The sequence below is a fragment of the Rhinatrema bivittatum genome, chromosome 1 (genome assembly GCF_901001135.1).
Source record: "Rhinatrema bivittatum chromosome 1, aRhiBiv1.1, whole genome shotgun sequence".
NCBI lineage: Eukaryota > Metazoa > Chordata > Amphibia > Gymnophiona > Rhinatrematidae > Rhinatrema > Rhinatrema bivittatum.
Genome location: NC_042615.1, coordinates 256,955,727 through 256,971,480, shown reverse-complemented (window position 1 = coordinate 256,971,480; position 15,754 = coordinate 256,955,727). Strand labels below are relative to the sequence as shown.

At 40.2% G+C, this 15,754-nt stretch overlaps 2 protein-coding genes across 3 annotated transcripts in view; one reads left to right on the top strand and one right to left on the bottom strand.

Annotated features, from left to right (window-relative positions):
• C1H20orf194 (chromosome 1 C20orf194 homolog) overlaps positions 1-15,554 on the top strand; it is a 794,595-nt gene extending 779,041 nt beyond the window's left edge. The window contains 2 exon segments of the mRNA XM_029594038.1: positions 3,806-3,899; positions 10,306-15,554. Coding sequence (XP_029449898.1) covers positions 3,806-3,899; positions 10,306-10,418 — 207 coding nt within the window. The 3' untranslated portion in view covers positions 10,419-15,554.
• The window catches only part of LOC115087139 (kyphoscoliosis peptidase-like), a 117,602-nt gene continuing 114,193 nt past the window's right edge, over positions 12,346-15,754 (bottom strand). The window contains exon 9 of one of the 2 annotated variants that reach the window (XM_029593997.1): positions 12,346-12,570. In XM_029593997.1, coding sequence (XP_029449857.1) covers positions 12,491-12,570 — 80 coding nt within the window. In that variant the 3' untranslated portion in view covers positions 12,346-12,490. The remainder of the gene's footprint in view (positions 12,571-15,754) is intronic. The other variant, XR_003855450.1, reaches the window with a different exon arrangement.

The window sequence follows — 15,754 nt, the reverse complement described above, 5'->3', positions numbered from 1 at the left end:
GGGCTGAAGTAAGTTTAGAAACAAAAAAAAGAAGACCAAAAAGGTAGGGAGGTAGGGGAAGGGAAGGTGGGGGGGGGGGGGGAGGGAAGTTTCCTCCGAGACCGCTCCGATTTCGGAGCGCCTGGGAGGGAATGGGGGAAAGCAGCGTGGCTCGGAGTGGGCTTGGCATGCGCAAGATGCACAATTGTGCCCCCCCTTGCGTGCGCCGACCCTGGATTTTATAACATGCACATGCATGTTATAAAATCAGGCGTACATGTGCGCGCACATGTACGCCCATGCGCTCCTTTTTAAAATCTACCCCAATATGTTCATCCCAGTGAAGGTTTATGGATCCACTCTTTGGTGCAGCTGATGGGTGGTGGACTTCAACAGTTTTACCAAGAGTGGATCCAGATAATCTCAGACCAGTGGATCTTGGAAATTATTCAGAAGGGATAAGCAATGGAATTAGGAAATCAAATTCAGGTAGCTTATATGATCTTGCCATATGGAATGCCCACAAAAATAAAATTGGCAGTCAAAATTACTCTAATCAAGATGTTGATGTTGAAGGCACTATGCCCTGTTCCATTTCAGGAGCAAAGAGAAGGATGCAATTCTTTATATTTGATAATTCCAAAAAAGGACAAAACATTCAGACCAGTACTGGACCTAAAGGGAATGAACCACGTTTCTATTTGGAGACTCTGCAATCAATCATTTTGTCCATGCGGCAGAACAAATTTCTAACTTCATTAGACCTATCAGAGGCATATTTTCATATTCCCATCCAAGAAGATTATCAGAAATATCTTTGTTTCTGTAAAGTAAAGGAACATTCTGCTTTGCAGAACTTTTAATTCTAGTCATTACGTGCTGACAATACAGATGGTGTCAGGAAATTTATTACAGTAAGCATGGTTAAAATGACAAGACTCTGATCAGAAAGGACCAGGATTTAAGATTTAAAAGCAACCTGAAAAAGGTTTTAAGGTGGGACTAATATGGCCAGGAAGGGGGCATGATGTGCCATCTAAGGAGGAGTGTTCCAGATATAGGATGCAGCTAAGTAGAAATTGCAAAGTCAGGAATTTCTGATGGGGGAAAAGCACAGATAAAACCAACCCCCGTTGAATGAAAGTCGTTAGGAAAAGTGTAAAGGAACATGAGAAAACTATGAAAAGATTCAGAGTGCACTTAGAGGTGAGTAGGAAAAGTTTAAACTTATATGCAGAAGCAGGTGGGGAGCTAATATAGTTACATGGTAGTGACTTTACATGGTAATAAAGGCAATGGAGAAAGGTAAGTTGCACTGCTAAATTTTGGATACACTGTAGTGAAGAGAGATTGTTCCATGGTAAACCTGTGAAGAGAAGGCTGCAGTAATCTAAGTGGGAAGTAATCCTCCTGGAATTTTTCACATCCGCTTGTAATTTTAACAACTCAGATTTTTGTTTTGTCTGCAAATTTGATCACTTCACTCGTTTTTTCCTTTTCCAGATCATTTATAAATATGTTAAAAAGCACCAGTTCCAGCATACATCCCTGAAGCACTCCACTGTTTACCCTTCTACACTGAGAAAACTGACCATTTAGTCCTACTCTGTTTCCTATCTTTAACCAGTTTGCAATCCACAATAGAATATTGCCTCCTATCCCATGACTTTTTCATTTTCTCAGGAGTCAGTCATGAGACACTTTGTCAGACAACTTCTGCAAATCCAAATATACTACATCCACCGGCTCGCCATTATCCACATGTTTAATAACTCCTTCAAAAAATGTGGCATCTGAGACAAGATTTCCCTTGTGTAAATCCATGTTGGCTGTGTCCCATTAAACCATGTCTTTCTATATATATGTGATATTGTTCTTTAGAATAGATTCCACGATTTTCCCTGGCACTTAAGTCACACTCACTGGTCTAAAGTTTCCCAGAACACTCCTGGAACCCTTTTTAAAAATCAGGGTTACATTGGCCACCTTTCAGTCTTTAGACACAGTGGAATATCCCAATAATAGGTTACAAATCGCCAGTAATAGATCTGCAGTTTCATTTTTGAGTTCTTTCAGAACTCTGGGGTATATACCATCTGGTATGGGTGATTTGCTACTCTTCAGTTTGTCAATCTGCCTTATTACATCTTCCTTCTTCACAGTGATTTTTATCAGTTCTTCTGAATCACCACCATTGAAAATTAGTTTCCAGCCCAGTAGTTTCCATATCCTTTTCAGTAAACACCAAAGTAAGCAATTAATTCAGTTTTTCTGCGATGGTCTTGTTTTCCCTAAGTGCTCCTTTAACTCTTTGATCATGTAAAGGTCCAACTGACTCCATCACAGGCTTCCTGCTATGGATATATTTTTAAAAGTTTCTATTATGAGTTGTTGCTTCTATGACCAGCTTTTTTTCTTTTAGCCCACCTTAATGTTTTTTTAAATGTAAAACATTGGTGTATGGTAGTGTTTTGAAGCATTTGTAAGGACTCATCAGTCTCACCTTGGCAATCACAGATTTCAGATATATTAGCCTTTTTCAAAAAGGAATAGACAAAGGTTTAGCATATAATTCTTTAAAGGTCCAAATAGCAGCCATAGCCTATTATAGAAGTAGAATCAAAAGGCTGTTGGTAGCCTCTCATCGTGATGCATGATTTTTAAAAGGGGTTAAGAAAATACGACTGCTTTTCAAAAATGTAATACCACAATGGAATCTTAGTACTATAACCTCTATTATCAGTTCCTTTTGAACTTTTAGAACAAACCATTATCAAGGATCTTACTTTGAAAACAGTGATTTTGGTATCTTATCCCTTCTGCTAGATTAATATTTAGAGATCCATTTTTTTAAATCAACAGATTTCAGTAATTATAGCTCCAGTTCCTTCCATTTTACCAAAAGTAATATAAACCTTTCATTTAAATCAATCCATTGTATTATAAGCATTTTTAAAAGAAATTCAAGGGAAGGAAAAATCTTTAAAATTTCTAGATGTTCATCAAATTTTAATTAAATATTTAGAAGAAAGAAATTCATTCTAAAACATGGATAAGTTGTGTGTGATGTTTTTGGGACAATGCAAGGGGGGAACATCCAGTGCAACAATAGATGGCTTAAAGAGATAATATCTTCTGCATATATGTTGAGAGGTAAACAGTTCCAGAAATAATAAGAGCTCATGTATTAAGAGCGCATTCATCTTCATAAGCAGAATTAAGTGCTGTAAATCCATACATACATTTACAAAACACTATAGATTGGATGTAAATGGAACGAGTGTCCTTAGTGAATAGTTGGGCTTTGGTATTTTCCAATCATTCTGGACAGGTGTAGCAGAAAGACAAGGAAGATAAAATTAAATCTTACCAGATAATTTTCTTTCCTTTATTTCTGCTATACCAGTCCAGAAACTCTCCCCAAAATAGGAAATAATTTTAATGAGAGTTAGTTCAGTGGAAATGTTCAAGAGTTAGCATTTTCTCTGACGAACATTTAAGAGTGAATATATATTTTTGGCCTATCAGACGTTTTTTAAATAAGCTTTGCCAGAGGAATACTGCATTATCCAGTTCCACACTTAGCATAAGTAGTAGTAGCGATATCATTAAAAAAAAAAAAAACTTAGTGCTCTACCTTCATTAGCTGGAAGAGGGCCAAACCCAATTGTTCTGGACTGGTGCAGCAGAAATAAAGGAAAGAAAATTATCAGGTAAGATTTTATGTTTTCTTATAACAGTATTTTGTATGTATGCAGAAAAAGATAGGAGTGGGTAAAGGCTTGACAATATTGAAATGGTGTTTGTGTACTGTTCAACTTTTCAGGTGAAACGGCATTTGGAGCCTCTTCCAGCAGGATACTTCTACAATGGGACTCAGTTTGTGAATTTTCTGGGAGACAAAACAGATTATCATCCTTGTATCCTATATTTTTTGTTTGACACAGAAAAAGACCATATAGGCTATTTATTCTGCTCATCCACATCAACTACTCAGCTTCACAATCTTATCACTCCCTCAGAGATCCCGTGTGCTTATTCCATTGTTTCTTTAATTCAGATTTTGTCCTTCTAGGATAAACAGGATGGTAGTCCTCACATGTGGGTGACATCATCAGATAGAGCCCGACAGAAAACTTTTGTCAAAGTTTCAAGAAACTTTGACTGGCACATTGAGCATGCCCAGCATACCACTATCCGTGTGTCCTCATGGGGTTCCTCTTCAGTCTCTTTTTTCTACGAAGTATTTGCCTTTCAATTTGTGGAGCTCTGCTCTATTCATTACTGATCTGCATGAGGGTCTGTATCCTCTGCTTGGGGGTATCACACAACATCCGGGGATGTCATTTTTGCGATCAGATGACACACCCCCCCCCCCCCCCAAAGGCTGTCGCGCCTATCTGGACAAGATTGAGAAGCTTTTTGGGGACAAAAAGTATGATCCATCGACTCCAGCATCGGGGGTGATGACACCCCTCCATTGGGACCCTCTCAGGAGAGAGGGGCCGGGGATAGGCTGTCAACATTGTTATTGCACTCAGACATTGGGCTCCTCTCCATCCTCGGCACCAGGGAAAGACCGGACTGAGTACAGAGGGAAGTCTCGCGAGCATAGACACCAGTTGCCACCGAAGCGATGACATGGGGAGGAGGATTAGCTCTCCATCAGACCTGGGAGTCCCAGGCATTTCCCACTAGTGATGGTGCTGGGCACCAAGCCTCTTCTGAGTACCAAGGGGGCTCTGGTGATGACTTCTCCTCCACCTCCTCCTCAATCCGTCTTGACCTCAATGGTTATTCAGAAGGAGCTGGATTGCAGGGTGCAAATGATGCTACAAGCCCTGCAGGGTGCTGGAGCCAATGCTTTCTCTGTTGGCATCCCTGCTAGAGAGTCTGGACATCCTGCTAGGTGACACAGCCAATGCCCGGGGGACCGTCGGTTCCCCAGTGGCCACCGATGCCCCCCTCTGGAATGATTCCCATCGAGGGGTCCTCCAAGGAGGAAGAGCCAGTGCGGCTGCCGGCACCATTGGGGCCATTGATCCCACGACAGACATTCCCCTGTCTAGTTCCCAGGCCTTCGGGGACCCCCCTTTGTGCCACTGATGCCCTCGGTGCCCAAACCAAGAGGCATGGGCAGGGACCCTCCATGGTGGCCCCCAGGGGACCTTAGTGAGGAAGATGTCCCATATGATCCATGGGAGATGATACCTCTGACTCAGGGGACCTTCTGTTGGACCCGTCTCCTCCAGATGAGAGGCGCAGGTCCCCCCCAGAAGACCTAACTTTTGCAGGCTTTGTCCAGGCTACGGCAGAGGAGGACATTTGGCATAAGATGCTGGAAGTCCTCCAGACTGTGGACACCTCAATGGAAGGTAGTGGCTGTTCCAGTCCATGATATCTTTAAGGTATTACTCCTTGGGATCTGGGAACATCCTGTGTCCGTCCCTCTGGTGAATTGGAAGACAGATGCCATCTACCTAGTGCAGCAAGCCTTGGGGTTTGAGAGGCGTCGCCTCCCAGATCAATCTGTGGTGGTGGAGCCCACCCTCAAAAAGGCCAAGCATTCTCGCACCCATGCCTCGGCTCCTTCGGGCAGGGAGCATAGAGCATTGGATGCCTTAGGTAGCAAGGTATATCAGGGCGCCATGCTGATCGCCCGTATTGCTTCCTACCAGTTGTTCATGACTCAAGACAACCAAAACCTGTGGAAATAGGTTCAGGAGCTGTTGGGGCGCCTGCCCCAACAGTAGGATGCTTTTTTGACTTTGGTGCAGCAGGGACTGGAAGCTGGTAAGCACAAGGGTGAGGTCCACCTACGATGTTTTTGAGTCAGCGGTGAGGGTGGCTGCAGCAGGCATTAGCGATCCCAGGGTGGCCTGGCTTAGAACTTCAGACCTGCGGCCGGAGGTCCAAGAGAAACTCGCAGACCTGCCCTGCACTGGTGAAAACCTTGTCATAGATAAGGTCAGGGATGCAATGGCCCAATTGAAGGATCACCACGAGACCCTGCAGTATCTTTTGGCCAGTACTTCTGACCTGCCATCCTCGATCAGGAAATCTTTGTGCCAGGGCTCAAAGAAGTCCTATCGCCAGAGGAAGTACTATTCTCCTGCCTCACTTGCACGCACGCCGCGCACCGGTTCCCAGGGCCGCTCTTGGCAGCAGCGAACCCCCAGGCTTCAGTCAGTCTCACAGCAGAGCCCTGCTCAGGGTTTTGACTGGCAGTAGGGGAGCATAAGCCAAACTGCTGTACCCTAGACATCCCGCCTTTCAGTATGGGGCAGGCTGTGTTTCTTTGCGGACCGCTGGCCCCACGTTACTTCGAACCAATGGGTCCTCTCCATTTGCCAAGAGTGCCAGCTGAACTTCAAGGACGTCCCTGCAGACTCTCCCCCTTGTCCATCGTGGGACCTGTCCCCTCATCAGGAGATACTCTTGTCAGAGCTCTCCACCCTTTGGCTGGAGCAGTCAAATCCGTTCCTCTGTGCCAGCGGGGCCAAAAATTCTACTCTCTGTATTTCCTGATACCAAAGAGAACAGGGGGGCTCCGCCCTATTCTAGATCTGAGAGCTTTGAACAAATTCCTTCAAAAACAAATTTCAAGATGGTCTCTTTGGGCCCCTAATTCCATTCCTGCAAAGAGGATATTGGCTTTCTCTCTCGATCAGAAAGATGCCTACGCCCACATTGAGATCTTTCCTGGTCACCAAAAGTATCTTTGATTTACCGTGAGCGAACGAAACGTCTGGTACAGAGTGTTACCATTCAGCCTTGTGTTGGCCCCAAGGGTCTTCACTAAGTGTCTGGTAGTAGTGGGAGCACACCTCCATCAAGGAGTGCACGTTTTCCCCTACTTGAACAACTGACTAGTCAAGAGCGCCACCCTGAAGGAGGTGCTTCACTCTCTGAAGCTGACCATTCAGGTGCTACAGTCTCTTGGGTTTGTCATCAATTACCCGAAGTCCCACCTCAACCCATCACCACAGCTGCCTTCATCGGGGCCCATCTAGACATGGCTCAGGCCAGGGCATTCCTACCCTGCGATCGGGCGCTTGCCCTGTTGTTGCTTGCGAGTTTGATCCGCTGCAGCTGGGAGGTCTGTACTCTCGGTCACATGACTGAGTTGGTCCATGTTACCACCTGGCACGCTTGTACATGCGCAGGTCACAATGGACTCTGCGGTCACAGTGGCAGCAGGTCATCTAGGACCTCAGTGCATGCCTCTGCATTAATGCAGCCTCTTCAGATCTCCCTGTCTTGGTAGGCAGATCTTTCAAATCTGGAGCGGGGGGTTCCATTCCAGGCTCCATGTCTCAGGTTGTACTTACCACAAATGCATCGACTCTAGGTTGGGATGCGCATGTGGACAATCTCTATATACAAGGTCGATGAACGACTCAGGAATCTTGGTTCCAGATCAATTTCCTGGAGCTGCAAGCACTCTTTGGGTGTTCCAGGATCGCTTGTCCAACATTTGGTCCTCATCCAAATGGACAATCAGGTGGCAATGTGGTACATCAACAAACAGGGAGACACTGAGTCGTTCCTCCTCTGTCAGGAGGCAGTGCAGATTTGGTCCTGGGCTCTGTCACGAGGTATACTCCTATGAGCGATGTACCTGGCCAGAACAGAGAATATGGTGGTGGATCGCCTGAGTCTGGCGTTCTGGCCACACAAGTGGTCCCTGAATCTAGTAGTGGCAGATCGCATCTTCCACCTGTGGGGGACCCCGGACGTGGACCTCTTTGCCTCACCTTGCAACTATAAAGTGAGCTACTTCTACTTCCTGTTCAGGTCAGAGGGAACACCAACCTTGGACGCCTTTGCCCACCATTGGGACAAGGAACTTCTCTATGCTTATCCTCCGCTTCCACTGGTGATGAAGACTCTCTTGAAGCTCCAGCAGGACAAGGGGACCATGATTCTCTTGGCCTCTTGTTGGCAGTTCTGGTTCCCGCTTCTGAAGGACCTGTCTTGTCAGAAAACTGATCAGTCTGGGGACCTCCCCCGACCTGATCACACAGGATTAGGGCAGGCTATGCCATCTGAACCTCAGGGTGTTAGTCTCGACAGCCTTGGTGTTGAGAGGCTAGTTCTGCGGCCCCTGGGCCTTTCTGATGATGTGTCTCAAGTACTGGTAGCCTCCAAGAAGCCTTCCACCAGAAAGTCTTACAGTCTGAAGTGGAAGAGTTCATCCGTCTGGTGGTAACTGATTTTCATCTCAATCAGTCAGTCATTCTGCCCACCTTCTTTCCGAGGCCTCATTCTCTCCAGGGCGAATGGGCTCTGCACAGTTTGGATTGCAAGAAGGCCTTGGCTTTCTGTCTTGAGTGCACAGCAGCTCACCGGCAGTACACGTAGCTCTTCATATCTTTCGATAAGAATAGATTGGAAGTTGCGGTGACCAAACTGTCAAACTGGCTGGCAGATTGTATTTCCTTCTGCAATGCGCAGGTGAGCCTTCAGCTTGGAGGCCGTATCAAAGCTCATTCTGTGAGAGCCATGGCGGCTTCGGTAGCTCACTCGCAAGCAGTTCCCATTGCCGAAATCTGCAAGGCTGCAACATGGACTTCTCTCCACACGTTCGCTCCTCACTATTCTTTGGACAAGGATGGCCAACATGATAGCAGTTTCGGCCAATCTGTCCTTCGAAATCTCTTTCAGCTATAAACCCAACTCTCCCTTCCTAAGGCCCTTTGTTCGGGTTCAGGCTGTCTCCCTCCCTTTTTGTAACCATTGGCACCCAATTAGGTGTCTGTTGGTCATTGTTGTGCTGGGAGAGTAACAGCTTAGCAAACAAGAAGGCATGATCACGCAATGCACAAATTGTGAAGCAGGACTCAAGTTTTAGTAAATTTTAGGATAGATATTTTTATTTGTAATTAGCTGAGTAAATTTTAAGTTAATGATGTATGTATATTTTACTTTGGTTGATTGAATGTATTTTAGGATAAGATTGTAAACCAATGTGAAGGTTTGGTCCATACACAGGTATAGAAAAACATGTTAAATAAATAAATAAATAGCTTGGTATTCACCCACATGTGAGGACTACCATCCTGCTTGTCCAAGGAGAAACCAGAGTTGCTTACATGTAACAGGTGTTCTCCTAGGACAGCGAGATATTTGTCCTCAGGAAACCCACCCGCCACCCCTCGGAATTGGGTTTCTTCTATGTTTATTTTATTTTTCGTACTTCTCTGTTATGAGACTGAAAAGGGACCCTGCATGGATATGCGGATAGTGACATGCTGGGCTTCATCTGATGATGTCACCCACATGTGAGGACTAACATCCTGCTGTTCTAGGAGAACACGTGTTACAGGTAAGCAAATCTGCTTTGTCTTTTCCAACTCCACCAGAAGACTGTTCCATGCATTCACCATTCTCCCTATAAAGAAATGTTTCCTTAGATTATTCCTGAGTCTACCCTCTTTCACCCTTATCCCACAGCCTTCTTTCTGTTGAGAGGCCTACCTCCTGTGCATTGATACTTGAAAGGTATTTAAATTTCTCTATTGCATTGCTCCTATCCTGCCTTTCCTGTGGCATATGCATGTTTCTTTCTCTGTCCCCATATGTTTTTGAACAAAGACTATTGACCATTTTAATAGCCACTTTTTGGACTGATTTCATCTGGTTTATATCCTTTTGAAGGTGCAGTCTCCAGTACTATGCATACCATTCCAAGTGAGGTATCACTAGAAACTTATACAAGGGCAGTAGCACCTCATTTTTTCTGCTGACCATTTCTCTCAAGACTACATATACCCAGTGGGGCATACTCGAAGCTTCCTGAAGCTTTGAAATCAAACATGCATCTGATGGATGTCTTCCACATACAAGGACAGACATTCTATCCTCAGAGAACAACTCTGAGGACAGCAACTCTGCTTTCCTCATGTGCACTAACCTTTAATGCAAGGGTCTCCAAATCTGGTTCTCGAGGGCACAAACCAGTCTGGTTTTCAGGATTTCCACAAGGAATATGCATGAGCTGTATTTACATTCATTGGAGGTAATGCATGCAAATATCTATCTTGCATATTCATTGTGAAAATAATGAATAAATGACTTGCTTTAGTGCATAGGCTCCATGGTGTGATCGTGTTTTAACAAAATAGCTCTGTGCGATGGCTTGGTTAATGCATAATTTTGGAATAATATGTACAATAGCATGAATGTCAACAATTTGGTCATCTCTGATGAAATCCTGCTTTAAAAGGCTGATTAATCAATAGGATTACTGTTATGTGCTAAACTTGACATATAGTAATATAATTTAACTTGGTAAATTATTTTTCTTAATAATAATGACATTAGTAATGGACCAGTTCGTAAATGATTATGTGGAAGAAGCCAACCAAGAAATTGAGAAGTATAACAGAGAGTTGGAACAGCAAGAATATTTTGACCTCTTCGAGCAAAAGATATAATTCAACACATTCCTGGAATTTTGTGATACTCTAAAGCAGTAACACCAATCTCAGCAACATAACATGCTCTTTGTTGCTAGTTGTCAAAAAAAACAAAGAAAAATGAAGAAAAAATCTAGCTACAGTTCCCTAAACTTGTTATCTGTCCCTTTGATATTTATTGTTAGGTCTAGGAACCACTTTGTTGTTGGCTGCTTGTTTACATTGGTTCATTTTCTTTTTATCATCAGCTCAAATTCTTTAAAACAAAAAAAGCATTATCTGGAATTTTTATGCATGTTAATATTACATAGCTAACAGTTCCAATAGAGAATCATGCTGAATAGGCCTGGGCTTGATGACCAAATTAGTTAGCCATATTATGAATCAAAAAGCTTTGCCTCACTTTGAAAGCCATTTTAAAATGCGTTTTAATACACACAAGCAAACCTGAAAGAGGGCATTGGTTGTAATGAAACCTAAGAACTTAATGGGCTTCATATGGGCATAAAGAGCAGATCTCCATAAGTGGAAGCCAGTAAATAGAATAAGAGATGGAATTTTTTGCTTTCAGTGGAGATTTTATTGGAACTGCATCTTGCCCCATTATATTGCAGAGCACCTAATGTTCACGTCATTCCTTAGCTGAAGTTGAGTCCATTGATGATGTGTTACATAGATATAATAAATTCACCTCATTAAGTAGCATATTCATTTTTTAGCTGTTTTGGATAGATATGATTTTTAAAAGAGAGTAGTTGATGATAATTCATTTCTGAGGTCATCACCTACAGTTTAGAGAGAATTGTAACTACTTTCCTCCTAAGCTTTTAATTTCATGTCTTTTCCAGTCTGTTCACATGGTGATAGTTGAATTCGAAAAGGGCTTTTTTATGAGGAGAATTATTAATATAAATAGAACTTCTGTTCTTCATTTTTAACTGATAAACATTGATGAAAATCCTCAGTGGACAAAAATATCAATCTGAAAAACACTGCTTCTCCCACACAAATAGCCTCTGATTCTGCCCACTTGCCTGCCTTAGACCCACTTTTCGGTCATTGCACCTTTTTGTGTTGGCTCCTTAGTTGAACAAGTTCTCATCTAACAGACCTCCACTTTCCTCCTCCCACTGACACCACTGCTCAACTGTTCCTAATGATGAGCATTGTAGCTGGGGATAAGAGGACATAAAGAGCAAGGGGGAAACCAGGCCTTGAGAGAGTAGTAGAATTTGTTATTAGGAAGGAAATCCCTGGAAAAACAAGATTTTCTCTCTATAAAACTGTCAAATATGTAAAAATAAATAATCTGCAAAATGTAAAAATTATAAACACCTTAAGCAGAAACACTAAGCATGATACATTTCTTTAACTGAAAAAGAAAAAATGAACATCATTGCACACTCAGCCTCATCCCTTTCTAATTAGATAAAGAATGTTCTGTGGTTTCAGTTGTGCAATCTATACCTTTTAGAATAATTACAAATTGTCTTAGTTTTCAGGTAGTGTTTAAATTTTATATGGATGAGATCCTTTTGAATGTTTAAATTGTTTTTCTTGGCAGCATGTTGTCAGTATTTCCAAAAAATCACTGATAGTATCAGATTAACCTTTGTTTGATCAAATTGCAATTTATGTGCTTCCTCAGAAAAAAAAACTGAAGAATTTGACTGCTGGTCACAATGATTTTTAAGACAGATGCAGAGACATAGAAGTTACGGAATTTCAGCCTCAGAAAACCAGCATGTTGTTTTACATGTACTCTCTTAAGACATTTATAACATGCAGTAGGTAATGGTGTGGTATCTGATTGCACAATTTAAATATGTGACAACAAGAAGCTATCTCAATTGAAATCCCTATTATATCACTAATAAGGTGAAAAATGTTTTATGTAGCATTTTTAATATTTAAGATGTTCAAAGATGTTTAGCCCAGTTACAGAGTTAGTAAAATCACAGGAATAATTATTTCCTTTGAAAGATAATATACATTTGTAAAATAAAGAAAGGGCTGAACATTTTTCTTGACTGGCAGCAGGTTCTAGACCCAAGCAGTTCTCTGGCACTTGTATTTACTCCTTAATGCATTCATTTTTTGCCAGCAGTTTCAGAGCAGCATACAATTTCTGCTTTTTTGCATCCCATTAGCAGGTGAGATGAATTGACCACTAAAAAAAAAAAAAATACTGTTGGCACATAATGAATATAGTCCCAGCAGCAACAGGATCATCACAAAGTAAATTTACTGGAAAAACCATCTGTGCCAAAAACTTACTGTCCAGATAGATAATTTTTGCCTATGTGGGCAATGAACCTTTTTTCTTTATTTTACAATGACATTGTCTTTAAAGATATTGTTATTCTTTGAGAGCAAATGATACTCAATTTTTGCAAACGTTGATAGGGCTGAATATGCTTTAATATATCTGTGAATTTCTATTTGTTTTAAGTTCTGACATTTTATTTAAGCATTTATGGTACCACATGGTTAAAATGAGGATTTATGGTATATTTCATTATCAAGAAAATGGGATCAACTTAAACATTTACAGTCAAGACAATGTTGAGATGAGAATTCTATTCATTTTCTAAGAAATTGTTTAAATAGCATAAATCATATCACAATTAGGGATTACAGAATATACATAATTTCTGACTTGTGTTCTGTTACTTTCCCTTTTGTGACTAATTATAGAAATCATAAGCTAGTGGGTTTTAGAATTCCAGGTGACATACATTAGAAGTAAAATGTTTCTAATGTCTTATTTCATTGTAGATCTCTCATGTTCAATTCTAAAATAGTTTTTAGAAATTAGGAATGTCTCTCATGCACCTAGGAACATCATCAAAGGGTGCTTATGATTTTCTTATAAAGCCCTATATGCTAGCATTTTATTTTCTAGCTTTCTTGGGATGACCTATGTGACAGGTTTTAGAGCACTGTATTTAACTCTTGAGCTATCTATGCATGTCCACTCTAGAATTTTTTGATATAGTGCCTGTTAAAGTTCACATCCTTACCTGTTGATTTTAGAAGATTATCAGTGTTTTGAAAGTACGGTATATTAATTGGGCTTTGTTTACAAACATTGTAATAACATATTCCCAAACAATGTGGGAATATGTTATCTGATACTTAAATTTTAGGAATACTAAAAAGAAAGGAAAAATTAGCCAAATTACAATATGGCTTGTAAATATAATTATCTATAACCACGTAACTTTTTCAACCTAAGGATAGTCATATTGTTCAGCAAAGCCATATATCTATAATAGCATAAGTACTTTAGTACTTAGCACATAGGTACTTTAATTTAGACATGCAGTAGTTGAGACAACAGTTATAATCACTTTGTCTTCTCTTAAAAATTAGGCATGTAGGTCTAAGTGCAATTTAAGTAAAAGTAGGTGAATCTAGTTTAACTTTGCTCTACTGACCTCTTTAAAAACTTAACTTTGTGCTTCCCTTGAATAAAATCTCCAAGTTAATATTGGTATTTACTAAAGGTGTCTTTTGGTGGATTTAATCACTGTTGAAGAAAATTCACAGTGTATTCTATGGACTATAAAACTGTATACTCGACACATCCATATGTTCTGCACACAAACTAGTATTTAAAGACTGTCAGGAGACCATAAAAGTGGCATATTATCTAGTACATGCTAAGTTTTATCTGTTACAAGATAAAGACCTTTCACCATGCTGGTACTACTTCAATTATGTGAATTATTTTGATATTGAAACAATATGATTACCTCAGACTTTGATACATAAGTAATTTGTGAATAAATTACAGAAAACTGTGATGGCGCTATGTTTTTAAAACATTGCAGTGCCTTGCTTATGGCGCCATTGATGCACTAAGCGAATTTGAACAGTGGTTGTCATAAGTCTTATAGATTTCTCCCTGCTTTTAAGGGGGGTAAACAGTGTTGGTGAAAGGGCTTAAAATAAATTAGCTTAGTTTAAAATATTAGCACATGTTGTATAGGTAACTTGTACAAATAAAACTCTTTGGGGACTAAATATGTGAAAAGTTTAAAATTTATATTCAACATAATGCTGCTAATATTTTAATAGCAGTAAGAGTTGATTCTAACAGGTGGGCAGCACTTTTTTCCATAGAGCATAATTTTATATTCCTGTTAGAAATGTATATATTGTACTGTAACCCTCACTGTAGGGATAACTATTTAGAAAGCAAATTGGATTACTCAAATGTCTAGTTTTACAGGTTTTGTAGCACCTTTAAAATTTAAATTGTCTTCTGTATGCTGAAAATTGTTCAAGTACAAAAAAGTGCCATTACACTGTGTCTTTCATTGTTCTCTCTAAGAAAGAAATAACAGTGACTTGAATCCAGGCACTTCTGCTTACATATAGAAGTGCTAATAGTCCTCAAGGGGTTTAAATACCTTGCTGACCTTCTCCTTAGCAGCTTGTGGGGTTTTGTTTATAAATAGAGAATGAGTGTAATTTGAAATTGCTGAAGTTATGGAAGGGAAGGAAGGAGACAAACATAAAGGGAGCCAGTTGTAACTTGAAGTACCCTGTAATCAGTTCATAATATTTTTAAGCTGCTGATTTTTTATCTTGTTTCTTGTTTAACATCTTATATTAAACATTGTAGAAATTACAGGGTGCATTTCAGTTATAACTCAAAAATATCCCTAATAAGTTAACAATGAGACTTTTGTTGTTCTGAATTTGCACAGCTAAAAGTTCTAGAATGCCTAAGTGGCGTTCTTGAAAGGGAAAATGTAATCATAAACTGTGAGTTAGAAATGTTGATTTAATTTTTAGGATTTTTTTTAACGTACCTCAAAAAGTTTGTAAGAAAATGCTAGTTATAAAATCTTACTTTACATTGTGCCAAAATTCACTTTCATGCTAGTTTTCAGTGCTTTGATTTTTAAAGTTAAATTGAAAATTTGTTTCCGCAAACACTACTGTAACTTCAGTGAAACAATTGTGTGAGTGAAGCCTTTTTTGCTTGTTCTATTTATTACACTACTCAATTCAGTATCTATATTAAATTACCTTTTCATTTATTTTTGTATTTTACCTGGTTTATTTGCATTTGTTTGTATTTGATTTTTTACACATGTAATTCCAATGTGATGCTAAAAACCAATAAAATATTATATTATGGATTTGATTTCTTTTAATTGCTTGAATATCTGGTTAAGCAAACTGGCAAAGATCTTTTTTTACCTCTAGCTACTGTTATAAAATTCATGCTTCAAACCACCAATTAGCAAAGGGAATTTGTCTATTTTTATTTATTAAAAATAATTTATAATCTGCACACATTCAAAAAATGTTCATGGTGGTGAATAAAATACCATACA